Source organism: Anas platyrhynchos, chromosome 26, assembly GCF_047663525.1.
Source record: "Anas platyrhynchos isolate ZD024472 breed Pekin duck chromosome 26, IASCAAS_PekinDuck_T2T, whole genome shotgun sequence".
NCBI classification, from domain to species: domain Eukaryota; kingdom Metazoa; phylum Chordata; class Aves; order Anseriformes; family Anatidae; genus Anas; species Anas platyrhynchos.
In genome coordinates this window covers 3,146,024-3,173,469 of record NC_092612.1, presented here as the reverse complement: position 1 = coordinate 3,173,469, position 27,446 = coordinate 3,146,024, and the positions used below count along the sequence as shown (strand labels likewise).

At 38.8% G+C, this 27,446-nt stretch overlaps 1 protein-coding gene across 2 annotated transcripts in view; it reads left to right on the top strand.

Moving 5' to 3' along the window:
- The window catches only part of ASH1L (ASH1 like histone lysine methyltransferase), a 58,095-nt gene extending 30,775 nt beyond the window's left edge, over positions 1-27,320 (top strand). Inside the window, exons 6-28 of one of the 2 annotated variants that reach the window (XM_038167740.2) lie at positions 98-277; positions 5,951-6,045; positions 8,622-8,695; positions 10,253-10,298; positions 10,503-10,611; positions 10,997-11,203; positions 12,218-12,364; positions 13,851-13,959; positions 14,125-14,286; positions 14,811-14,905; positions 15,176-15,333; positions 16,070-16,222; positions 16,679-16,733; positions 16,836-16,968; positions 17,439-17,687; positions 18,128-18,214; positions 18,464-18,554; positions 20,335-20,473; positions 21,062-21,234; positions 21,690-21,856; positions 23,020-23,060; positions 23,774-24,075; positions 25,009-27,320. In XM_038167740.2, coding sequence (XP_038023668.1) covers positions 98-277; positions 5,951-6,045; positions 8,622-8,695; positions 10,253-10,298; positions 10,503-10,611; positions 10,997-11,203; positions 12,218-12,364; positions 13,851-13,959; positions 14,125-14,286; positions 14,811-14,905; positions 15,176-15,333; positions 16,070-16,222; positions 16,679-16,733; positions 16,836-16,968; positions 17,439-17,687; positions 18,128-18,214; positions 18,464-18,554; positions 20,335-20,473; positions 21,062-21,234; positions 21,690-21,856; positions 23,020-23,060; positions 23,774-24,075; positions 25,009-25,100 — 3,064 coding nt within the window. In that variant the 3' untranslated portion in view covers positions 25,101-27,320. Of the gene's footprint in view, positions 1-97; positions 278-5,950; positions 6,046-8,621; positions 8,696-10,252; positions 10,299-10,502; positions 10,612-10,996; positions 11,204-12,217; positions 12,365-13,850; positions 13,960-14,124; positions 14,287-14,810; positions 14,906-15,175; positions 15,334-16,069; positions 16,229-16,678; positions 16,734-16,835; positions 16,969-17,438; positions 17,688-18,127; positions 18,215-18,463; positions 18,555-20,334; positions 20,474-21,061; positions 21,235-21,689; positions 21,857-23,019; positions 23,061-23,773; positions 24,076-25,008 lie in introns of both variants that reach the window. The other variant, XM_038167739.2, reaches the window with a different exon arrangement.
- The last annotated feature ends 126 nt before the right edge of the window (positions 27,321-27,446 follow it).

Sequence of the window (27,446 nt, the reverse complement as noted above, 5' to 3'; positions counted from 1 at the left end):
TTTTATTTTACTGCTGACCATGAAAAGGAATAATGATGTGGTAAGATAATGTTTATGGTAAGAGATACTGTAAGATAATCTTTACTTTTCCTTCCAGTTTTTCTGAGACAGCAGCTGAACCACCCAGTCCACATGATGCCCTTGGGAAACCACAGGAACCTGAAAACACTGAACAGCCTTTGCCTTCTCTTGCCCAGCGTGAGAAGAAAGCCCCTCGGCCCCCAAAGAAGAAGTACCAGAAGGCAGGGCTCTACTCTGATGTGTACAAAACAACAGAGTAAGTAATACCAGGGGAAAGTTGCTGTCTGATACTCCAGTGGAAACTGTCTTCTTTCAGCTAGAGCCATAAAGAGCTGCTACTAATAAGTAGCTGAAATAAAACCATCAACTTAATTCAAGCCTGTGAAAAATAACACACATGATAATTATCAGAATCTGACCCAGTGAAGATTTAAAATATAGCCCCAATCAGAAAGCAGCTTCCAGCAATCTGAAAGTGTTTCTGAGTATCGACCTTGAAGAAGGTAAGACAGCTGCTTTCTACAATCAAATGATCACGGTAGTAAAATTGCTGGCAGAGCTTGCAGTGTTCAGGAACCGAGTACCACGTCTACATAAAAGGGGCCATTACTTTTCTATTTTTATTGACTGAATGGTGTTGAGTGGTCATCTTTGGTATGAAAGAATTTCAGGAACGCAGCCTGTTCATTTCACAGCTAAATGAAGTTCATCTCCTTTGCTTTGTATGAGCAGTTTAGTGTAAAAATCGAGCGCTTCAGTGGTGTACGCTAGAAGGTGGGCATCTCCCGTTTCTGATAACCAGCTCGCTTCTGTTTCTCTTTGTAGTTACGTAAGATTTCTGCAGTCATTTGGACAATTGTGTTGAAAGTTAAGAATTTGCTCTTCTCTTATAATATGATCTGTCAAATTAAAAAGAGGGAAATTGTTCACCTTCTGACTCATCCTACTTTGTAGACCACTTAAGGTTACACAGACTGCTGGGAGGCTGCTAGCATAGTTTTATCTGCTGTTCTGGTCACTGTCCTTTGCATTGTAGAATGAGGGCATGAGTAAGGGATCAAGACTCTAAGGAAGAACAAAGATCAAGGTCTGATCAAAGTGCATCTGTTTCTAATAGTTAGAAAGCATGCTCTTTTGCAGCTGTGCTAAAATTTATAGTATTTGGATGTTCTGTCACAGGTATACACAGTCATGCAACACTCCAGTATTGCTTCTTAAAAATGAGGTGTGTTGCTTTAGGATGGGACCTGAGAGAATCTTTTACAATAAAACATCAGTGACATTGTCAGTCCTAGTCAGGCCCCAGAGAGGACCCTTACTTCATAGCCAGTAAGCAGATGTCATTTGAAAAAGTGCATGAATACGAGAAACAAAAGTTGATGTTTGTGAGTGATGATGGAATCAAGATCACTGCCATGGAGAAGGCCAGCACAAAGCTGACCTCTGCTTGCAATCCTTCCTCTCCCATCACATCTCATGTTGCATTTCCATGGAGGCTTGAAGAGTTCTGATTTGGTCTTCACGTTGCTTCTTGCTCCACATAGCGAGTCCTTCCCTTGCACTGGTAATGATGTTTGTGATGAGCTGCTTGAGACTACTGAGGAAACTTTTCCCTATCAAGTAAGTAAATGCAGCCTACACAGTCTGAGCTACCTTTCTTGATAGTATTTTGAACACTAATACTGAAACAAGGTATGGAGATGCATAATTGGGCAAGGACAGGGCTGTGGCCATCTTGTTTTAGGTGTCCTTTCTTACACCAAGGTGCTGTGCAAAAGGCTGATCCCAGCATTTCATTAGTCCTGGCACTGACTTTCTCCTTACTTTTACTGAGTTGGTTCAGCAAACTAAATTGGCAATGTAGTAGTCACTTTTTTATAATTAATTTTCTGTTAAACTTGCTGTTCCAGTTCTGTTGCACCGTTAGATGTGTGCCAGTGCAAGAGGACATCAGAAGTTCATTTTATTATTCTAATAATTTGTATAACTTGCAGCTGTGTGAGTATGAAAACATGATCTTAGTTGAAAACAAAAATGCAGCTCTGTAATTGTACGGCACCCTCTAGTGATGATACAGTTAAGTGTCATCATTGTTTCAAAAACAGCTTCTGCATTCTCTAGTTGATACTGTACAAAGAGAAACAGAGACAAATTATAAGTGCAATTGTAGACATGTCACTCTAAAGGCTATTTTCTTATCCTACTGCATCTTTCTCAAATTATTCTAAGTGTCCTTAGAACAGATAAAGTAGTGGAAGTTTTACTGACGTTTATTGTTACAGTTTACAGCTTCTCTCTAGGTCAGTTACATCCAACTGCTGAAACAACAGCACAGAAAATATTTGTAATTTCATTGCTAGTTTAGTCTGCTGTTATAAGAGAGAGCTGTACATCAGTTTCTCTGCTGCCACTTGAGTTGTACAATTTGCCTAACCACTCCAGCTGACCTTGATGTAGAAATTTTATTAAAACACAGTGAAGAAAGCTCAAACTTCGTAATTCCTTGCAAATGAGCTAAGAACGAAAGGAGTGATGTCTGAAGTTAGCCTCAGTTCTACCTCGGTTCCCAAAAGTAGTTTTGTAGACAGCATTAGCTGTTACGTCCACGTGAATTTTCCAGAATCCTCAACTCCCACTGGAAGAATCACACTGATCTTTTGCTGAAGAGAAGTTCAGTGTGTGGTTGCACAAGACTGCAGGTTTCAGAACAAAAGAAGATTGTGTACTGGAGTCACTATCTGTTTACCCAGTAGTAGCTTTCCTAGAGGAGTACAAAGTCTACTTCACCAAAGAAATTGAATAATTAAAAGTAAATTAGTATTTAACAAAAATATGGTTCTCATTAGGGAAATATCTGGCAAAGTTTTTCATATTGTCTGTGATTTTTGTCAGCAATAAGAAATTCTGAGTTCTCATTCCAGGAGTGTTGTCTGCACAATTGTGCTGTGATCAGTACTGAATTGCATCTCGCCTGGCGTACACATCACTGCAGTTTAGCACGGGCTTGAATGTGAGGTTTCCACCCATTTGCTCCTATCAGTGCCTTCCTTTTGCTGATGTTTGCAGAGCTGCAGGGTGAATCACAGTAGCTAATTGAATGCTTTAGAAGCAAAGCTGTAGAAAAAGCCTACAGAGACCGAGAGTCTGCGTTGCCAGAGCCATCTGTGGTGAGGAGGCAGACCAAGGTGGAGCGGGGGAGTTGATGTGCAGGTCAGGATCAGGCCCAGTGACAATGACCAGCGTCAGAGGCAGTCCAGGGATGGCCAGAGAGGTGCAGGCTACAGCCGTGGAGGCAGCCCTCGTGGCTGGGCTGGAGGTGGGTGACATGCAGCACAGGCCTGGCGGGGACCGAGTGCCCAGAGCTTGAACATAACCAAATCTCCTGGGGCCGTGGGCACAGGACCTGGGGGAAGCCCCTCGCGAGGCTGCTCAGGGTCACAAGGGGCTGGTGGTAGCACTCGGCCACCCGCTGGGAGCTTCTGCGAGGCTGTTGGCGTGCCTTAGCAAAGGGGAATGGAGGGCTCTGTCCACCAAACAGAACCTGAATTGCCATCCCAGAAACCCCAGCCCAAAAGAAGAGCTTATTATCTTCCTAGTGGGGCTGCATGGGCCTGCTAATATGGACCTTTTCTCGATGTTGTGGAGAGGCCCCTTTTAATCCAAGTGGCTTTTTTTTTTTGGCGTGGCATTTATGTTTATAAAGCTCTCTGTCTATCCTTGATTACTTTAGCATAGTCTCCTTTTTTATTGAATACTTATTTCATTTTCACCCCTTCCTTCTGAAATCGCAGAAGTATTGGTGACATTGGTTCATCTTATTGATTTGTCATGACAATTCTGAAATGCCTCTAACAATACTTCATCACTGTGTTTGGGAGAAAAATAAAATAGGTGCTTTCCCATTGTTCTTTGTGACAATGCCTAAAGAGCTTTGTGTTACACTTCGTGTTTTTAACTAGTTGCTTTCGCTGCTTCCTTCTCCTACTAGTTTCCTCCTTACAGTTCAATTGCCACTGAGTAGGTGGGTGTTAAAGGGTGCGGGTTTGGCTGGAATTAAGTTGTACCTTCCTATGGAATGGTTTTCCTTTTTTTATTTTTTTGCCTTTAATTTAAGGATTTGCTTGCCTCTTGAGAATGGAGGTTCACACTTTGCCTTTTCAAAATGCTTTTCCTTTTCCTCTCGATAAGAACTTGCCTTCCAGGTCTTGTAAGTAGTTACTGCAGAGTAACTTTCTTTGCAAGTCTTAGTGACGCGGCACAACTTGACGGAAGACCTTACTCCTAAGCAAATTAAACAAATGCCTGCCATTAGTAAACAGAGGGTCATAATTAATATTAAAAGCAGTAACCTTTTATTATTTGAGAGAATGCTGCTGCTTTTTGATTAGGATAGCTCGACAAAGTATACTTCAGTTTGCAATTGCTGTATTTATGTAAAGAGCAAGCAGTAGCTTTGTGCTGGTGATACATTCTGGACCATGAAGCACTGGACTGGAAATAGGTGATCTGTGTTTTAACCTTCCTTCTGTCCTACACTGTGACCTGGAGCAGGCTAACCTCTCCTTCTGGTGGTGGAATACCTATGTGCCTTAAAAAATGAAGATAATAGTTTTCAGATGTGTTGTGCTCAGATAGTCCCATTTCATTTTAATAATAGACTGTAGTGAGCTGCCAAAACAGCCTTTCAGAGAAGACGGCAAGTTGTCTTTCATTCCAGATCTTTGAATCAAGGTGCAGTGGCTTTATGGAATGCATCCTCTGAATACAAAATGTAGGGATTGTTTGGCTAGAGAGAGAAACTTGACTGAGTTCAAGCGTATGACGTTATATCAGAAGTCAAATTAATTTATTGTAAAAATATCTTTTGATCTTAAAATCCATCTCATTACCGTGTGTATGTATCTGCCTGTATATGTGCCTTAGGTTAAATGCAAGGGTATTGTAGTAACTAGAGCCCTAACACATAATGCTATTAAAAGCACGGTACTTTAATGCAGAGTACATGCAGCATCTAATTCAGAGCCCTCATTTCAGCAGTATGCCTTAATTTCTCTTTCACTATCTAAAATTTAGTTAACTTTTTATACTTTGAGAATAAATATTAGCAATCCAGAAGGGATTACAGGAGTGTGCAGACCACATTCAGTTGTATGTCCAGTTATTAAACATGAATCGCTTAAAAAGCTTAGTAAACTTTAATAGGCTTTAATAACATTTTTATCTTTGGTATATTTAACATTTAGATGTCTCTTCTGAATGTTGCAGAGCTACGGTACTAAGTATAACCACATCAGTTTTTTCTTTCCATGCTTTCTTTGTCAGTAGCCAAAAGGAGGTGTTTAGAAAAGACAGGGTACTGAGCTAGGTGGTTTGACATCTGCATGATCCATACAACCATTCTTATTTCATGTTCCTGTTTTTTTTTCCTTCTGTATAGGGGCTATCTTGTTGCTTTTTTAACTCTGGTTTCTGTTCTTTTCCTGCTTTTAATGATAAATAGCCTACTAAAGGAATAGAACCTGAACATTTCTTCTCAGCAAAGTAGGAAAGCAGGCACTATATATGTATAACACGTCAAATGCCTAAGCAAACAACATTGGATATGAATTAAGATTGTTTTATTCTTGTGATCTTAGTTATTACTTATCTGTTGCGTACTACAAATTTAAAGTTGATGGTGTCTCATCAGGTGTTGCCTACTTAGAAATTACGGGGAAAAAAATCAAATCACCAGTTTTGAAGCAAATACAATAAGTCTATTTGCCAAGCAACCTGGAAGTTAATTTTTTTGGCCATTCCTATTATTATTCTCTTGCTCGATGTTCTAGATATTCGTGCCTTAATAAAACAGAAAATACGTTTTAACAAATGTCAGAAATGTGCCTCATTCTGATTTTTTGTTGTTGTTGCTTTCATCTGTTGTCCACAGTCCGAAGAGCCGCCTCATACAATTAAAGAAAGAAAAGCTGGAGTACACTCCTGGAGAGCACGAGCATGGACTGTTTCCAGCCCCTATTCATGTTGGTGGGTAATTCACATGTTTTAATTGTTGGGAAACAAATACCACTCTTAGGTGACATTGAAGTACTCTGCTTGAACTTATAGTCTTTCTGTTTCTCTCCCTTTCTTATTTTTTATTTTATGGCATTGTCGGGTTACTCGTATCTTTCAGCATACGAACTTTGTCAGAGGTCGTACTCATCCTTTTGTGTTTTTCAGTGCACAAGTTTGACTCAAGGGTTCCTTGTTGCTGTTTGACCTTTGCTCTCATTTTTTTATTTATCGTAAGAAAATATCAGTCTAGTTTTAAGCACGCTTTAACTGCCATAATGTTTTAGCTTAAATGCAGTACAATAGCCACCTTTTCAAACTAATATTACAGTAGAATAGCCAGAGATGATGATTACTGTTTCTTAAATCTCAAATGCTAAGCAAACAATACATTCCCCCATAGGATAAATATGAGAAGTAGAACATAAATGAGGCCTGGGTCTTGTCTCTGCCCTCTGCATAAGGAAATCATGACCTGTGGATAGCATGAGGACTTAGAACTTGTCGTGTCCCATGATGGCGTTGCCAAGTCCTGTCCATTTGACTGAACTGCCTGGGGTTGATGGTTGTGAACTGTCAGATTGAAGTTTTTGCAGATCATGCCGTTTCCCAGTACAAAGCAAAATTGATTTATTATTTTTAAGGTAACTTTTTCATCCCCTAAAATGCTGCGATTTTTCACTTCACGCGCTGTCATGCAAAGTGATTTGAGAAATTTTACATTGTTCAGAAGGAGTATTTATCCCATCAGATACAAATGTTTAATTGGTTTGTCATCTTAAACTGAACCTTTTTGCTCCATTCACAACTTTCCCAGAGAGGCGATACCAGCTGAAGAGTTTGAAATATCTGTTTGAATCAGTGAGCATAAACATTTAAGAAGCAGTTTTCAGAACTGAAGGTGTTAATTTAAATTGACAAGAACATGACCTTTCTCAATTCATTTTTGAATTAGGTCATATAACTCTGCTGCACGACTGAACCATCTGGTGGGATGCTCAGGTTCAGTTTGCAGTGCAATGATCCTGTTCTCTTCCTAAGGCCGTGACCTCAAGTTTGTTTGTACTAGCAGACACAAACAAGCTACTGCAATAAAGATAAGGCTGTTTTAATTGCTCTGTATTGGGTAGCTGGAGAGTAGTTTTAACTGCAGAGCAGAGTTACAAGGTTTAGGACTGTGCCAGATAACTGTACTAGTGCCTACTTGATGAGGGCTGGAAGGACATTCCACATACTGCAGGCACGGTGCCAGGGCACTTGAAAGAGCCTTTTGTTTCGCCTGGTGAGGTCATAGAAGTGAAAGCAAATTCCCGGCAGATTTAGCTCTTTCCTGGAACCTGCTATGGATGAATAAAGCATTGAAAATAAAAAGTAATTTAGGAGTACATTGTAAGGAAAACAGCACAATTTTAATTTCCACTTGTGAGGGTATGCATGTGAATTTACACAAAGTCACAGACTATTGCTGGAGGAACATAAAGGCATTTATTACCATTTAGAAAACCTGGGAAAATCCAACATGAGACTGACACTTCATCTTTAGTCACTCTTCTCACTACAGTTTTGTGACAATTTTCCAACAACATGCCAAGAGAACATTTTAATCTTAGCTAGAAGTAGCCTAGCACTTGTGTCAAGCCTCAGGTCTTAATATTAATAAAGCATTTATTGAGTCAGTTTCCTTCCTTTAGGAAAAGGCTGGGGTGATAGTAAGTTTTGGAATAAAGACAAAATCTACAGTGAAAGCAGTGTCTCCTGTCTAAAAAGTTTCAAATATTGCTGAAAATATAGATCATCTTGAAGTCATTCTGAAACAATTAGGAATGTCTTTGTCAAGTCTGAATTAGTTTGGTAAAGGTTGTAGGAAAAGGTTTGGAAACTTTTCAGAATTCAAAATCTGTTTTCTAAGTACGCTACTGTGATTCACCACCTTGTATGAATCACATATGCAGAATTTTTGTATGTGTGTTTGATCTCTGTGATAAATCATTTTAGTATGTACACAGTTGAGGAGAAAGCATCTCCTTTGTTTGGGATTGCTGCAAGGAGTTAGCAGTGTCTCAGTATGACACAGAGGCATCTTCAATTTTGTCAATTATTTGCTGTTCTGTAACTCGCATTCAGTTAACCCCTCCTGGACAAACACCTGCAAGGTTCCTGGCAGGGCTCTTCAGATTTTAACTGTAACTGTTAAAGTTTAATGACACCCTTAAAGTTCAGTCATCAAAGCAGAATGCAGCTCTCCTCTGTCACCTAACTCAGCAAGCGCATCTCGTTTCTGAGACAGAAGCTTGCTTGGTGTCTATACAGCTTTAAACCTCAGTGCAAAACCAGAGTAGAATGCAAAGGCTAGCAAGATGGAATGCTCTTTCCTGTGCTTGTCACTAATAAATAAAATGTTCTCGGAAGATTCTGCTATTCTGCCTTTTTGACTTTCAGACATGGAGAGGCCCTATCAGAATTCTGGCAGTGTGCCTAGGAGCAGTCCTTTTGCCCCTTGGGGATATGTGAATATGAGTGTGTACAACTTATAAACCTTTTTGTTTCAGGGAAGTATCTCAGACAAAAGAGAATTGACTTCCAGCTGCCTTACGACATCCTCTGGCAGTGGAAACACAATCAGGTACAAGATAAAAAGTTACTCGTTGCCAAGATTATGATTGGAAGTCTTGGAAAAAAAATAGCAGAATTCTTGCATGAAAGCTATGTTTATATATTCTATGTATTAATGAATATTCTTATTGCTGCCACTGGGTGAGGAAAAAAGGATTTGCATATGTATTAAATGTGAATAGTTTCCATTATTCTATCTCTTACAAAATAGCAATCCTATAGGTTTCTGCCAAAAAAGTCATTAATTTTGCTGCAGACTTTTATTTTGGTAGTGTGCCTGCTTTCTGCAATGATCTTGTTTTAGACACGCCTCAGGAGAATTCAGATGTACTGCCAACAGCACAGAGAAATTTCAGGCCTTATTTTTCTTGGATCACTCCCAGCAGAGTGGAATTTATTTTTCACTTGCAAGCTGAAATTTTCGTACTGAGGAAAGAAGAGAAAGTGTTTAACAGTCGCATTCTTTTTAAAGAGCTTTAAATATGTGCAAACCTAAAAATAGGATTTTTTTTTTCCCTGAGAAGTTTCCACCAAGTGATTTAACACAGGATTTAATGCTGGAAGGTAAATCTGTCCCCAGCTGTGCAGCAGGAAAGCGCTCTGAGACATGTAACTTAAGGATGTGAATGAGCAAGACAAATTCCCAGGTGGTTGTGGCTCCAGCTACCTTTTGAAATACCACCAAAACGTAATCTTAAAGTAATGATAGCTGTTGACATTTCAGCTGAGGACAGTTTCTTGACATGTACTGAAGATTGCCTACATCTGCCTGACTTAGCTGTTCAATATTGCATAAATAATAGATACATATGATCTATTTCCTTGACATTTTCCATAGCTATCTAGAATATTGAAAACCATTACAGAATAGTCTTGTTTGTACAACATTTGTATAGTTCGTACAATGCCTGTCTGCTGTGTATGTTACTGGTGGAAGGCCATTAGTGCAATACGTAGGTTATATATGTAATAATATGAAATTATTCCTTAAAGCTTGTCTGGAAGAATTTCCCTTTTCCCTCCAGTCATCTGCATCTGCAGAGGACACTTTTCTAATTAGAAGATGAGTCTTCATTTCTCACGGTTGTTACCTGTAGTCACAGTTTTGATTACCACTTTAATTTTACTTTTTCACTTTTTTTTAAATATTGGCATGTGATAATTCCACCAAAGATGCTTTCTCCAAAGTAGTTTTGAATAATTATTCTTCTTTTAAATATTGATTAAAAAAAAAAAAAAAAGCATTGCTCAGAATAATCCCCAAATAGTTGGTCCTCATGATAACATCTCATTCTGTTCAGATGTTATGGAGGGAAAAAGCAGCATGTTAGAAAAACTGCTTAGCTACTTCATTGAGCATAACTTCTACTTGATTGGAAACTTCTATGACCTCTTTCTAAATGTAATCTGGGCCTAAAGAAGAGAAAGCAGATATATTTCATAGAATCAAATTATTTAGTAATGATTACAAAACCTTTACATATTAACAGGACAAAATTTCCCTGATTCTTTGGAATAACCAATGCAGTTATGCAATGTATTAAAATTTTCTTTCTCTTTCTTTTAGCTGTATAAAAAGCCAGATGTCCCGCTTTATAAAAAAATCCGTTCTAGTAAGTAAAATCTTATTGTTACTAAAATGTATAACTGGAATTTTCATAACACTCCTCCTTTCTTTTGTGCTCTTTATCCTAACAAGACACTTCCAACTTCTTTTTTTGCTTTATGTAATTGGAATGAAAAATTTCTAGATAGTTACGTTTTTCACCTGGCAAGAATTTCCCTCCTCTCCTTTTCTTTTCCCCTCCCCTCTATAGATGTCTATGTGGATGTCAAACCTCTTTCTGGCTATGAGGCCACTACCTGCAATTGTAAGAAACCAGATGATGACAACGGAAAGGGCTGCGTGGAAGACTGTCTTAACAGGTTAGAAACAGGTTGACTGACTATAATAAGAGAATTTCAACATACGTATTATTTCACATAAACTAATAATATTTTAAGAAAAGAGTTGTGCTGAATGCAAACCTGTTAAAAAATGGTTTTGTTAAAGAGCAAACATTGTTACTTTCTGCTGCAGGTATTCCTCTACCTTTTCTTCAGAGGAATGACCCAATAAAAGCTACATTTTGCTCTTTGAATATCAGTGAGAGCCAACGTATCAACTGTTGTGTGAATTATCTTGTGTGAAAACAAGAACCATTTTAATTATTAAATAACTTTTACTTAACAGAAGAAGGTTTTTTGCTTGTGTGATAGTGTAAAGCATATTCTATTTGTCTTCCTTCAACTTCTTTGTTCTTTATTTTAGGATGATCTTTGCGGAGTGTTCACCAAACACCTGCCCTTGTGGTGAACAGTGTTGTAACCAGCGGATACAGAGGCACGAATGGGTGCAGTGCCTGGAAAGGTTCCGAGCTGAGGAGAAAGGATGGGGTATTCGTACCAAAGAACCCCTGAAAGCAGGACAGTTTATCATTGAATATCTGGGAGAAGTTGTTAGTGAGCAAGAATTCAGGTAGAAATACTTATTTGCTATTTTAGCATGTAAGGCTCAGTAAATGACTTTAGCATCCATTCTAATTGTTGGGAAATCCTTAGACAGAAATGAATGGGAGAATAAGGGAAAGAAAAAAGAATCCTCTTCTGGTCACTGCCACCAGAAGGAAGGCTTAGAATTCAGCTTTCTTGATCAACCAGCTTTTTCTCAGTCAAATAGAGGAGTGATTAATGTATGGAATGCGACTTCTGCTCTGTAAATGCCAAATGCCACAAGTGAATGTGAATTTGATATGATTATGAGTACTGTGCAGAATTTGAATTGTGAAAAATAGAATTGAGGGGGCAGAATGGGGCAGAAAAAGAAATGAGCTTTCGCAGATAGGTATGAAGACAAAAGAACAAGTGGGAGCACTAATACCTAATGAAAGAAAGAAATTATAAGTCTTGTTAACTACATAACATCAGAGGATAATTTAGTTTGGCGAGACATACGTGCTTCTCTTAGAGCTCCATCAGAAGGCAAATCTGATCTCCTCATACAGAGGTAACTGTTGACACAACTGACTCTCTTGTCACTGTTGCTCTCTTGCTAAAAAGAAGTAGCTGTAATCCATGGATGTAACTGCAAAAACTGTGTCCAACCCCAGATAATGAAAGGGAGGAGCTGAATGTTGTACACATGCATACATATACACATCGAAGAATGTATACTTGCATTTTCTCTTCCATACACAGGTTATCAACATGAAATGTATACAAATAATCTGCAGAACCCAAAAGGGAGCATTCCAGAAGAGCAAATTTCTAAATTCTAATCCAAGCTCTGTCAGTGGCCTTGACTTATAAAAATAGGTATTATAATGGTTTTCCTCCGTCTCTAGGTGTACAATTCTATAAAGTATAAAAATTACAATTGTTTTTCTTCAAAACCCTCTCTCAGAATTCTTGAATGTGCTATTACTATGTTACTCCCTGTATGCTTTGCAGCAAGAAGGAGAATCACAAATAACTTTCCTGTGTTGCTTCATAGGAACCGGATGATTGAACAGTACCATAATCACAGTGATCATTACTGCCTGAATTTAGACAGTGGAATGGTGATAGATAGTTATCGTATGGGCAATGAGGCTCGTTTTATCAACCACAGCTGTAATCCTAACTGTGAGATGCAGAAATGGTAAGAAAAATATATTCTGTTTACTGGGAGACTGGTATGGCAGTGGCTAAAATATAGATAACCAGATCATCTAAGAGAATCTGATCTAAAAATAGGGGAATTGAGCTGAACAGTGTAAAAAATATTTACTATCATGCTCGCATTGCAGAAGAGAAATATTGTTTCCAAGTGGACGTTTTGGAGACAGGATCTAAGTTTTCTGGCAAGGCAAATGCAATATTTTTGTTTGTCGTGCTGTTAACCTGCTACAAATTTTGAAGACTAGGTAATGCCATAAAATAATCGCTGTGTATATTCTTTCCTTATGGTGTTGTGGGTTAATCCCGGTAGGCAGCTAAGCACCACACAGCTGCTCACTTTCTCTTCGCACCCCTGGTGTGAAGGACAGGGGAAGAGTAAAAGCAAGAAAGCTTGTGGGTAGATATAAAATTGTTTAATAACTAAAGTGAGAGAAGACAGAAAGAAAACAAGACAAAGCAAGTGATGTAAAGGTAATCGCTCACCACCTCCCATGGGCAGGCTGATGCCCAGCCTGTTTGCTAGCCTAACCTTCTGAACACCCTTCACTCCCTTTTTATTGCTGAGCATGAGATTATATGGTGTGAAATATCTCTTTGGTTATTTCAGGTGATCTTCCTGGTTGAGTCCCCTCGTAGCCTCTTGTGCAACACACACACATGCACATGCACACACACACACCATCCATTCACTGTAGTGTCAGAGTGAGAAACAGATAAGGTCTTGGCATTATGCAAACACTGTTCAGCAACAGCTAAAGCATTGGTGTGTTATCAGCGTTATTTTGGCACCAGATCTACAGCATGGCACCTTACAGGGTGCTGCAAAGAAGCTAACTCCGTCCCAGCCAGACGTCTGCAATTCAAATATATTTTTAAAGCATATGAACAGGGGAATGGTCTGATTTCAGCATACCCTGTGTCATATCAGTACTATGTTAGCACAATAAATTGAGTGCCAGGCTAGTAGGAAGGGCTTCTGAGAAATTCATAGTGAAAAAGTAGATGGTTGTAATAGGGATTGGTTATAGTGGTAGTACAGCAGGGAAGCTTGTGATTCTCAGGTAATTCTAGTAGTTTTAAGCAATAGTAATTAAATTTAAAATATTAGAATCCAACAGAAAGAATCAGAGAGACAGTAAAATTTGGTGCGTTTTGTGAAATGAGGTGAAACATTCAGTGTAAGCTTTTGATTTATGGCGAGGGTTGATAAGTGGATCAGTCATATTAGCTAATACAGTTTGTAGCTTCTCTATTTGTGGCACAACTTCCTGCTCTTTGTAAACATAGCATTGATTTTTGGTGGCTTTCAAAGTTTGTTGTAAGAGACAGAAACAAGAACAGGTCAAATGAAGAACAGGAGTACTCCTGAGCATGGCAGAAGTATTGTTTCCTGTCTCCAACACTTCCACTATGTGGACAATTTTCGTTTTAATTATTTGGAATATTTCGTTATATTTTCTCTGCAGGTCTGTTAATGGTGTTTACCGGATTGGATTGTATGCACTTAAAGACATGCCTGCTGGTACTGAATTGACTTATGACTACAATTTTCACTCATTTAATGTTGAAAAACAGGTAAGGATCACAATGCAAGACCTTGAAAAAAATCACTAAACACAAACAGTTCAGTAGAGTTGAAGCAAAACCTATTGTGTTGTATTTAATAGAACGGATTTTATTGCTGAGTGATAATCCAAGTGTTTTGGATTTTATTTAAAGTAACTTTTCTTTTTTCCAAAGCAACTCTGCAAGTGTGGTTTTGACAAATGCAGAGGAATAATTGGAGGTAAAAGTCAACGAATGAATGGACTTGCAAGCAAAAGCAACCAGCCTGTGAGCACTCACAGAAGGACTGGACGGTCAAAAGAGAAAAGGAAGTCAAAGCACAAGCTAAAAAAGAGAGTAAGTAGTAAAGACAGCTTTTTTCATGGATAAAAGTTAGTAAGAAATCAGTTTATGACATCATACTAAAAAAAGTGTAGAATCACAGAATATCCCAAGTTGGAAGGGACTCATGAGATCATCAGGTCCAACTCCTGGCACCGCACAGGTCTACCCAAAAGTTTAGACCATGTGACTAAGTGCACAGTCCAATCACTTCTTAAATTCAGACAGGCTTGGTGCAGTGACTGCTTCACTGGGGAGCCTGTTCCCGTATGCAGCCACCATCTCGGTGAAGAACCTCTTCTGATATCCAGCCTAAACTTCCCCTGCCTCAACTTAACACCGTTCCCACAGGTCCTATCACTGGTGTTTATGGTGAATAGGTCACCTGCCTCTCCACTCCCCATCGTGAGGAAGTTGTAGACTGTGATGAGTAGTATTTTAAACATAAAAGAAATGCTACGGTTTCTGTCTCAGAAGCTATTGGTTTGCTAGGTTCTTGGCACAGTTTTTCCTGTCTATCAGAATGATCTGTTTTCCAGAGGGGCCACATGCCAGAGGAACCCAGTGAAAGCGTGAACACACCAACAAGGCTGACACCACAGCTTCAGATGAAGCCCATGTCTAACAGAGAAAGGTAGGGAATGATTTCAGTGGTGGTGGTGGTGGTTTTTACCTCACAAATTGAGGGGCAGTGCAAATGTTGAACTGATATTTTCTAAGAGGTAGGGCATCGTTGAATTGTCTGAGTAAGAAGTTCTTGGTTCTTCTTTAACAAGTTAGGGTGGTATTTCTCATCACTGACATGAGAAGCTTACGTCTGAATATCTCTTTTTTGCTTTGTTAAGGTATTAATTATAGAGAAGGTGATTTCTGAATGCTGTTTTTTTTTTTTTAATTTATATAGAAATTTTGTGTTAAAACACCATGTATTTTTGGTACGAAACTGGGAAAAGATTCGACAAAAACAAGAGGAAGTGAAGCATGTCAGTGATAATATCCATACTGCGTCATTATACAACCGCTGGAATGGAATCTGTCGGGATGATGGCAACATTAAATCTGGTAAGGCCAGCACAGGTTCCTTATGTTGCTACTCTTTTCCTTTGAGATCCTATGTGATATGTCCAAGAAGAACTTAACTTTGATTTACATACAGAACTTAGCCTTCCTACAGGATCAGTGTATCTATTGTAATGCACACAGGGAATGCCCTACAGATAAAAAATACGTATGCATGTAGTTGTGTATGTATGCTCTTGTATTTACATAGCAGGGTAAGACAGACTTCTTTATATTTTCAATGTATTTCTGCATTAGGGGATTCTGCAATTTCCTCTGAAATCATTAATGCTTTTTTCTTACGAATTATGTCTTTAGAGAAGAAAGCATTTTGGCATTCAATTTTGCGAATGGGACAAAACATAGGTATTGGAATTAATGTATTAATACTGTTTCAAAATAGCACGTTGTTCATAGGACCATAATCTTCGCTGCTGTGCAGGATTTGGTCCCCACTGTAAGGTACACAATAAGTTGGGAGATAAGTAATTTGAGTAAATTTAGTGACATGCTATGCTTGCTCCAGCAACATAAAATACTTTGGTAACCATCTTAACAATTTGGATGAGCTATAAGCAGTGAGAGCCTACTTGTGAAAATAATCTTTTACTGTTATAGTAGCTTTAAAAAAAGTTAATTTTAATAATTGGTCACGGACTTCCTGGATCAGAAAAGACACTGTAATTTGATCTTCAAGTAAATTTTTGTTTTGGCATAATTCTTTTTTGCCCTCTTTCAGACGTCTTCATGACCCAGTTTTCAGCCCTTCAGACCGCCCGCTCTGTGAGAACACGACGCTTGGCTGCAGCTGAAGAGAATATTGAAGTGGCTCGTGCTGCCCGCCTAGCACAAATCTTCAAGGAAATATGTGATAGCATTATATCCTACAAAGGTGAAGGTGATGTGACACTCCTGAAAAATCTCCACAGAGATGTTTTTCAGCCTCTGTAACAATGAACTCTTGAATACGAAATAATAGAAAAAAATAGTTTATGTCAGGACTTTAAATAACTTCTTGTGTTTTTTTTTTTTTCTCCTTTCTCCTGCTACCAATGTTATCCTCAACCCCTTCCTCTGACATCAGAATCTGCAGGTGTTGCTATGCTTTTAAACTGATTTTTCAGTAGTTTAGCAAAATGGTACAATTTACTGAACTGCAAGGAAACTGTCCTCCATTTTGATATATCCAGAGTACGGCAACCAGCTTCTTGAAACAAACTCCATTTCAGTTCCCTGATACCAGAAGAGCCTTTCTTTTAAACATAGATAGAATATAGTTAGTTTTAGTTACTTCTTTTTTAAAGTTTTATTCAAGTAAGTGATGCTAAACTGTGTGTTCCTGTTACAGATTCCTCCAGGCAGGCTCTTGCAGCTCCTCTCCTCAACCTACCCCCAAAGAAAAAGTAAGTATTTGCTTCTCAGAGCAACCCATGGTTTTCTGTAAGGGATTTGCATACATTTGAAATGCTGGTGAAATTGACATTCTGCATACGTTCCCATTTTAGAAATGCAGACTATTATGAAAAGATCTCTGACCCGTTGGACCTTGCCACCATTGAGAAACAGATCTTGACTGGCTATTATAAAACTGTGGAGGCTTTTGATGGAGACATGCTGAAGGTCTTCCGGAATGCAGAGGTGAGGCTCCCTCTGGCCTTAAGGGTGTTGCGTAGAATCTGGGAATATATCCTAGCTTAATGCTCTTGCTGACTTAGAGTAATTAAAGAAAAAATATTTTAGAGAAGGGGAACTTCTGATAATCCTTTTCTGATGAACAGACATTGATAATTAATGTACTTCAGCTTATTCTTAGTGCTTTTGTTTGCCTTAGGTCAGATGAATAGAAAGTAAAGAACATTCATCAATAGCTAGCCTAATGAAATTTTAGTACTTTGGGGGAGAAGTAAATTGTCCTTTAGCGTCATACATTAAGATACATGGACCTGCGATTCAAAGTAAAGGAAGTAGGTGTACAGTCATGTTACCACATGGGCGGATGCACCTTTTCAAGAGTGTGCACAAACAGGAGAAATGCGCAAAAACATGGAACCTGCAGGGGGAAACCAAACACATACAAAGGTTTTTTGTTTCTTTTTGTTTTTGTTCAGAAATACTATGGCAGAAAGTCTCCAACTGGGCGTGATGTATGCCGGCTACGGAAAGCATATTATAATGCTCGTCATGAGGCATCTGCCCAAATTGATGAAATAGTGGGAGAAACAGCAAGTGAAGCTGACAGCAGTGAGACATCTGTCTGCGAAAAAGAAAATGGTCATGAGAAGGACGAGGATGTGATCCGTTGCATTTGTGGCCTTTACAAAGATGAAGGACTCATGATCCAGTGTGAAAAGTGCATGGTGAGGCAGGGGAACACAAAATGGAGCTCTTTCTCTATTCACTATAACCAGTGGAACTTCTACCAGCAGCCTCTGCATCACTAATAATAGCCTAAATTACCTCTTCAGAACTTCATTTCCTCTCCAGAAGAATTGAGAGATTTCGTTTTCAAAGAGGAAATGCAGTTTGCATTTCTGTATAGAGTAGCTAGCAATTCCTGAAACTGCCAGAAACTCCTGTCTTTGGTCATGCAGAATTTCAACAATTACGGGCTTTTACATAAGTAGTTGCATGGAGATCTTATCTGTCTTCTTAAGAAGTATGAAATAGTTCAGAGAAAGTCTTGAATTTCCTTTGTGAAGCTTATTTTAATGTTTTCCTTATTACTTTCTCAAAAAGTATGATTTATGAATAAAATATATCACAAGAATTTCTAATTGGGATGCATCTATTTTTCTAGGTCTGGCAGCATTGCGACTGTATGGGTGTGAATTCTGACGTTGAACACTACTTGTGTGAGCAGTGTGAACCTCGATCTGTGAACAGAGTAAAAAATACTTCTTCGTTACTACAGTTACAAATTGAAGCAGTGCTTTCATTTATATTTAGTGATGTTGGCAAGGCCATTGTGTGATTCTTACTTTATAATGTAGTTTTCTTGGATTACATTTAGTCATGTTAAGTGTCAGTTCTTCTGTAGCAACGTCTGCATATTTCAAAAAGGATGTCAGACCCGTATCAGTGCTGATTATGGTGGCCATCTTAACATTTCCTTTCTTTTTCTTTTTTCCTCCAGGAGGTTCCCATGATTCCTCGTCCCCATTACGCCCAGCCTGGCTGCGTTTACTACATATGCTTGTTACGGGATGATCTATTGCTGCGCCAAGGTATGTGCTTACCCTGGTGCCTACCATGATTTCCATCAGATAAGAGTACACAGATTTCTGGCATCGCCTTGTTTCAAGTGTTTTTATCTTTTTAGAAGTAGAAAGCTGTGCCCTGTGCTAGCATGGGGGTGACACATAGTAAGGAACCTGAGTTCTCACAGACTGGTTGACGAAGAAACGTTAATTACCTTTAACACGGATAGGTTTCTGCTTCTGGCCAAAGAAGAAAGATGTAGAGTCAGCATCCAGTAGTTAACGTTTAGAAGTAAAGGCAAAGAAGTTCACTAATTTTATTTTTTTTGACCTCATTCTACCGATACATTCAAGGTTAGAAAGAATCTTATACTATTCTTAAGATAAATGCTCTTGAATGAATGAAACCAGTTGGCATGTTTGCTGGGGAGAATTAGGAATCTTCAGGAAAGTGGAGAATTAAAAAACAAAAACAAGGAACAGTGCATTCGTTATCCTCTGCAGCATTCTAGAATTTACATTCCCTCATTCTTTCTCAACATTGCTCTGCATTCTCTGTCTTGTCTCTAGCTCAGCCATTTGGTGTTCCCATCTCATGTTTTTTTGCTGGGTTGCCAGCTGGAGAATAACTGTCTTTCTAGGGTTGCATCAGTATTTCTATAATCTGTTTCATTTAGTTATGTTTTAGCTCTTTCTGTTTCAACTTTCAGTCATTTATAGTGTTAAGGTTGTTTTTGTCGTGACAAAACCACATACCTCTAATTCTATAGGGCTTGATTGGTGATTAATTAGAAAAATGTTAGCTTACATGGCTAAACCCTGTGTATCATTAGCAGAGGACAAAGACTGAACTGTCACCAACAGTTAGTCCCCAACAGTGACTGTGCAGTTACAGGGGATAGATTGAGCAAGGCTATGCCCAGAACATGCTAAGAAGTAATACACATTACTGTAGAAAAAGGGAAAAAAACATGGATTCTTTGCTGAGTTCTCCACCAAAGGTTCTGAAGTATGTTTGTGTATAGTAATTGCTGCGATTCAGTTGCAGAGTTGAAGCAGTCTTTTTCTGTCTCTGGTTTCCATAAGGTCATGCAATTTGCAGCTACAAGGCAAAAGAGATCATAGTGACCATCAGGCCTGCAGTTGCAGTATGCATAGACTATGACATTTTTCCTGCACGTTGTGTATTAGGAAGAGGCTGATCTTGTGATAAGACTGAAAAGGTTTATGACAGGATAGCATTTCTTTATGTCAGTCTGCCTTCACTGTCAGGGAGTTGCCTGAACAACTGAATTAGTCTATCTTCTAGTTCCAAGCTTGAGAACTCCTCATGTTTTCAATGAACAAGGCTGAAAAGCCTTCAACTGCCTGATGTGTGAGTGCACACTTCACTGTGATTGAATCCCTATAAATAAGTGAGAGTTCTTCAGTTAGAGGTTAGAGGACCTCTTGAAGTCTTATTCTTTAAACATTGCAGCTATCACTAATTTGTACATACTATCCTTATAAAAACTTACTTTGTTACATGTCCTGCCATAATTTATCTGGATTTGTTATGTGTTACTATTTTCAGTGTGGGCATGCAGTTCAAGTTATGTTTAGTTCTTTGCTAGTGAAGTTTTTTCTGAAAACGATGAGGGTCACTTTTCCTTCTTTTACTGACTCTGGATTGGTTTTGCATCACTCTGCAATTCAATGTTAGGTAGCTCTGTCATGTTAGTTTTAATGAAACCATTTACTCCTCTATTTTTGGTGTGCTGGACTGCTGATGAGAAGTTACAGGTGTGCATTTTGTGCCTATTGCCAGGTGATTGTGTTTACCTGATGAGAGACAGCCGTAGAACTCCAGATGGACACCCTGTCCGGCAGTCGTATCGGCTGCTGTCCCACATCAACAGGGAGAAACTCGATATTTTCCGCATTGAAAAACTCTGGAAAAATGAGAAGTATGTTCAAGGCATCTTTTGAATTTGAGACATTCCATATACCTACCTGTCAAAACACAGTAATTTTGTGGAAGTCTTGTTATAGATTAAAAATGCGGGACTGAACATGGTTAAGTTACAAAGACTTGATGATTTCCCACTTGTCTCTGCATGTACTCCAGAACTGTGAAGTAAAAACATATTAAGTTGAAGGTGTAAGCAAGGGATAAGAGATACAAGTTGATATATTTCCTTCGCTGTTGGAATAGGCTGAGAATACACACTGACAGCTGCATTGGCTCAGCTAATGATCACTGACTTGCTAAGCCACTGTAACATGATTAAATGCTTATGCCCCTTTGATAGCAGCATGGTAAGTGTGCTGTGTTCATAAAAATCACAATAGGAATATTTCCACTTGCTGAAGGGGATAAAGTTGAAAGTGTTATATTCATGTAAGTTTGCCTTTCATCACAGCCATTGCAAAGTACAAGGTAGATAGTTCAAAATTAAATGGAGGGCGTTATGTAAAGTTGTATCACAGGTTTATAGAAATAGTCTTTTTTTCTTCTGTTTGTTCTCTTCTCTTACCTACACATCTTCGAGCAGAGAGGAGCGGTTTGCATTTGGTCATCATTATTTCCGTCCACATGAAACACATCATTCCCCTTCTCGAAAGTTTTATCACAATGAGCTGTTCCGGGTGCCATTGTATGAAATTATCCCCTTAGAGGCTGTTGTGGGAACGTGCTGTGTTCTTGACCTATACACCTACTGCAAAGGTAAGGAAACTTAATAGGATGAGAAATTAAATTTGGGAGGTATGCTAAAATAGGTAGTGCTGCAAAAAGGCAGTAGCCAATGTTTACAGGGTATCAGAGCTGAGGAGGCGCTATTGCCTTAGCACTGAACAGTGGTTTCTGCTGCACAAGGGGCAGTACTGAGGAGACAGCAGCAGGGTTGTATTGCAGTGCATAAGGAAAAGAAAGTGATGGTGGTAAAAATAGTTTTGGAATTATTTGGTTGGAATCTAAAGGTTTTTCTCTTACATTTGAACTAGGAATGTGTCCAGCATTTGTTCCCCTTGATTCAGAATCATAATAATACCTGCCATCCCACTTAACACCCTAAAGCCCATACTTCTGACACTGTGTATGGCTTTGTACTGGTATCCTGTCTGTCTTCTCTTGAATCTGATTAATAATTTTTTCATATGTACTTCATCTTGAAACTGCAGGGAGGCCAAAAGGTGTGAAGGAGCAGGATGTATATATTTGTGATTACCGCCTTGATAAATCTGCTCATCTCTTCTACAAGATCCACCGGAATCGTTATCCTGTCTGCACCAAGCCCTATGCCTTTGACCACTTCCCCAAGAAACTCACACCCAAGAGAGACTTCTCAGTAAGTGTTTCTTCTCATAGCTTCCTTATTTTTTTTTACCAGAAGGCTGGACATATTTTTCGGAAGCTCCTGTCTCTCTGTTTATGAATGAAGGATTGTAAACCTGAGGAAAATGACACATAAGCATACACAGACTGGATGAATAGTTGTCTAGAAAAAAAGCTTTGAAATAAAAATTGACTGTAGGCACAGAATATGCAATTGAAAGGCAAACAGGTGTTGAGGCAAACAAATAGTGATGTGGAAGTTTGGAGATGTTGGTTTCTGACAGAAATCTAGATGGTAATTTCTTGTGAGTTGTTCTGAACAGAGGAAATCTTAAAATTCACTTTTGTGCAGCAATTCTGCAGCTCTAAAATGATTTTGTGTGTTGCAGAGAATTACACGGCATATAGTCCAGTGCGAGTTTGTTAGCCAGTCTGTGTCAGGCTTTCTTTTCTTTGATATAATTGCTCGATGTTTTAATAAACTTTGCCTATAAAATGGTTTTCAGCAGTACCTTTAAATTCCACATACAGAAAAGCAGAATTTTCTTATTTCCATTTCTCTGCTTTATCAAATGACATACCACTTTCTTGCTTATATAATAATCACTGAAAATTGATGTCTTATCAAAAAAAACAGCAGCCAAATAGGTAGGTGGCCTGATCATGAAGTACACCTTACCTTACCATGCTGCATCTGATTGTCCATTCATTTCAATCTTATTTTCCTCTATTCTATGGGAGTAGCAATTCTTCATTGTGTACATCCTCCTATACAACACTACTTCATCTCTTGAGTTTTGAGGTATCAGATCTGGCAAATTTTCTGCAAGAAAGCACTTTTCTTTGGGAGCAGAGAGGTTCTTATAGTGAATTTAGAGTAGTCTCCTAATTGTGCTGTGCAAAAAGTAATTTTTTCATAATGGTCTATGGCTTAAAATTTATTTAGAAGATAAAAAGAATCAGCAAGTCTGGCTCTAATTTGTCCCTATTACATGAGGTTTTTTATCCCTTCTCCTTTGGATTTGTCTAATGGGTGAGATACATCAGCCATGCACTGGCATATGCAAAGTGCCAGATAGGCAAGTCCTGTATTGGTACTTCCATAATATTAGACCAGCACTTCCTTCCACTGTGAAGTTTATTCAGTATTAACCATAATCTTTATTGTTGTTATAGCCTCATTATGTACCAGACAACTACAAGAGAAATGGAGGACGGTAAGTCTTACCTACCAGATTGTTGCCTGAGAAGAGATGGGATGATCCTGTTTGCTTGTCAAGTGTCCATTGTTCTTCCTACCCATTTTCCTGGGTGCTGTGGAAATAATAAACTTAAATTCTTTAAAGCAGTTCTCTGAACTTCTAGAGAAAGAAAAGGGAATGAGGGGAAAGAGAGGGAATATAGAACCAGCCTTGGTGTTCCTTAATAATATGTTTACTAGTCAGGAAAGTACAGAAGCTGTTTTGAAAGTTAGTAGAAGCAGCTGAATGTGGAAGAGGGCATGGCCCCCAGCACAGGGGGGAGATCAGTCGCTGAATAGGCTGACCACGTACTCCTTGTAATAACAGCCCAGGCTAGTGCATTCTCTCAGTTCTCGTAAAGACTTTACAAATACTTACCAGGAGCCATGGTAATTGAAGAACATCAGTATGTGTTGTGCTCAACTATTTTGGCAAATGAAAATATTTATAAATTGAAATTAAAAATGAATTTTTTTTTTTGAAAGACTGCATTTGACCTTACGCAAATGAGGTTATAGGCCTATATCCCCCTATAGATCTGGTAGGTTTGAATGCATGTATTATTAAGTAAAATGACTGAGATTCTAGACAGTCTCCTACCTACTGAGGAGTCCTTGACTCTCTAGTAATTCACCTTTCAGGTAAGTGTCTGAAAAAATTTGGTATTTAAACTCTTCTTTTCCTGTCAGATCGTCTTGGAAAACAGATCGCTCAAAACCACAGATCAAAGACTTAAACCAAGAAGAGGATTCTCTTCCGCTTATTGAGGATGTATTAGGAAACCAAGAGCAAACTTCAAGTGAGGTGCCTAGCATAGAGGAGCCAGAAAAAGAGGCAGTCTCTAGTGAGACCTGTGAAACTGATAAAAAGGTGGAAGAAGGCAATTCTGACACAAGGCAGCTGTGCACTCCAGAGGAAAGGCGGCATATTCAGAGAGAGAGACTTAATCAAATCCTGCTAACCCTCTTAGAGAAAATCCCAGGGAAAAACGGTGAGATTTTATGCTGTGGTTACACAAGAGCATTTCTTCTATAGTTTGATTTTGTTTTGTTTTTTCTTTAGCTCACTGCAGACTGTGTTGATAAAATTAACACGTATTTTGCTAGTGGACATTATTAATAATTAGTTCTATTTGCAGTAATGTTTTCTTTTGCAGCAGTAGCAGTTTTCTGAATTCATATGAAAAATTTCTTTCTACTGACACTGTTTTGTATAGTAATTTTTAGTAACCACAAAGACTGTCTGAGGACATTCCCCCATTAATCTTTGCTTAAAACTGAGAAACACAACAGACATGCAAAGAAAAAAGAATTCAGGAAGTAATTTTTGACTTTTAGTGATAGTTCTTACTGTTGGGTTCTGGGTAACTTCTAAACTGTAGAATGATGGTGCAGTGGTTGCCCTGGTTAAGTAGTTCCCTGTTTTTAATTGCAATATCATTAGCTGCTGTGACAGTGGACATCCAGCAACCTGAATGTTGCTACAGGTCGTCCTTTTAACAGGCCAGTGATATTCAGAGTTTGTGCTTTGGTTGCTGGCATATGCGTCCCACATGCTGGTTTGTGTATACGTAATCATACTGCAACATGCTTCTCAGGGTGATCTAGAGATAGCTTAGATAACTATTAGAATTAAAACGTAGGATGAACTGTGCTCAGACGAGTAATTCACTTTTTTCTTTCATGTTCTGGGAGCTAACACAAAATAATAATGCATAGCCTCAGAGAGTAATTTGGGTTGAGGTCTAATCATCCTCCCCTCTAAGCATGGTGAACTTCAAACAATTTGGGTTGCTCAGCACCTTGTCCAGTGGAGTTTTGAATATCACTATGGGTGGAATCATCCTTTAAAAACTGTGAGTAAGGAAATAGTAAAGCTGTACCTGGTGTCACCATCTTTACAAATGACTTGTGGTCTGTTGCAGCTATTGATGTCACTTACTTGCTGGAGGAAGGATCAGGAAGAAAACTGAGGAGGCGCACTCTCACCATCCCAGAGAGCAGCTTCAGAAAGTGATGCCACAAGAGGAAGCTGTGGTCTGGAGTCTGCTACAAGGTCTGCTGAGGACTGAGGGCAGGAGCCCAACTTCTTGTGCACCAGCCAAGGAAAAGAGGGCAGCAGAAAACTGACAAATATACAAACAGTTAGCACTTAGATGTCTGGGTTGGCAGGTTGTCCTGCCCTGCTCTGCAGTGCTCTTATGGTGTGTGTGTTGTTGGGCGTGCCTTGTATTGATGTTAGGTACTGAGAAAAACCTCGTGGTTATTGTCCAGGATGGTCAAATTTAATTTATTTTTGCTTGATATTCCCACTCAGCGGAGGAAAAAAAAAAAAAAAAAGATGGGGAGGTAAGAAGGATGAGGACAGACTTACTCTGATGAGAATATTCCCCACGTTCACCAATTAACCTGTGATTGTACAAGATACTGTTGGCACCACCATTACCCATGCCAGTGAATGAAATCCAGATGGGAGGGTGAAGGCCCAGTGGCTTAAAATTAAAGGCTGCCCTAAAGTTGTGGCCTCTGATTTGCACAAGTTCCAAGAAGAGAGAAACGTACCTGAATGTGCAAAATGTTCACCGTGGAACGGCCAGTGCACACATGTACCTTTGATCTGTGACAAGGAGCAATTTCCAAAGTCACGCTGGAGTAAAGCAAGAGTTGGTTGGTTGAGGCACTTGTACTGCATTGTAGAGGGGGGAGGGGGCGGGGTGTGATTTTTTTCACTTTTTTTCTGCAGAGAAATTTTATAAAGCAAGTCAAATCCTGACAACACCATTGCTGTTGGTTTTTTTGATAAGCTGTGGTTCTTGTGTGTCTAGTGTGTTGTGCAAATTAAAACCTGTTAAAAAGAAAAAGGAAAAAAAAAAGGAAACCTTCACTACATGAACCGTCAAGCAGTATTCAGAGCGAGTATTTGTTGTGAACTGTAGAATATATCAACTGCTAACACTATTCTTGTGTTCTGGTTGTACAGCTTAAAATGTCCGTCTCTTAAATTAAGAGACAGTGTATCTCGCACCACCCTCTCTCTCTGCCCTGACAAAGATGATTATTCCCAAAAGTAAGAGCCAAGGCACTGAATCGCACTGCATGAAATTTCGATTTACATGGTGTACCACGAGCTAGTGCTGTAGCAGGACCCCTCGCGTTATACCGATAACCTTCCCTGGCGTGAGGAGCCACAAAGCTGTCACCTGCCTCTGGGTCCGGCCCAGGTTGTGGCAAAGGGAGGGGGTGATAGGCATACACTGACCCTTTAAGATGGCTTTGCTTTTTTGTCTTTCAGACGTACATATGCATATACAGTCCTGTTTTAGATGTTCTTATAAGAAAACCAGTTTTTAATGTGCCAAGTTGTATATATCTGCTGCGTGGATGTAAAGCAATACAGTAGTTACATGTTCCTTTTTAATGGACCAAGCTTGTCCTAATGTACATTCTTGTTATTATTATAATTATTTTACTCTTAGTGGAACATGACTCATTCCATTAACTTTTATGTGTTGATTTAAAAAGAAAAAAAAAAAAAGAAAGGAAAAAACCCTTTGAGAAAAAATATTTTATTAAAAAAAAAAAAGAAATAAGAAAATAGTTTGGAATATTTTCTTACTGTAGAGAAGCACTGTACAGTACCAGGAACCCTGAGTATAAAATACTCGTGCGTGTAGTAGGAATATCGCATGTCCAAAATCTTGAGTTGTCTCATTTAGTTTAAAACAGAAATCATTGTCTCAAATGGTGTTAAACACTAAAAAGTTTTTAAAAAATAAAGTGCGTACAGAAGCGAGACACTAGCTCTGTCATTTTATCTTTCTTTTGTTGAAAGACTAAACAAAATGTTTTTTAGACAATCAAATGTTAGGTAAGTGCAAAGAATTGTTTTTCTTACTGGTGTAGAAATTAATGACTTTTTTTATTTTTCGGTTATTTTATAATAATGAGAAGACCAGTGTGTCACCAGGATCGCTGTTTTAAGACCAGGAAGCACTACATTATTGCAAATAGATATGAACTCTTAGTCTGCATGGGTGTAGGCTGTGTGATTGCTGAAAATAAATGCTGCTAATATATTTCCTTTTTACAAAGCATATCTAAATAGATCATTGTTTTGATGTTAATCTTTGTAAATTATGTATTACCAATTTTAACATTGGATGTAATTGCATAAAAAGCCTGCATCTCAATCCTGAGAGAGTCTAGTATTAAATGGAAAATCTTTTCCTATCGATGACTTGTGGGGTGTTTTTTGACATGTCTTTGATTTTATTTTTTTTTTTATTGCCTCTTTGACTCGGCCCCTCCTGTCATGTCCTGCCTCTCTTTCAGCCTCTTTTATGTGAGTTGTTGCCCCGTTTCT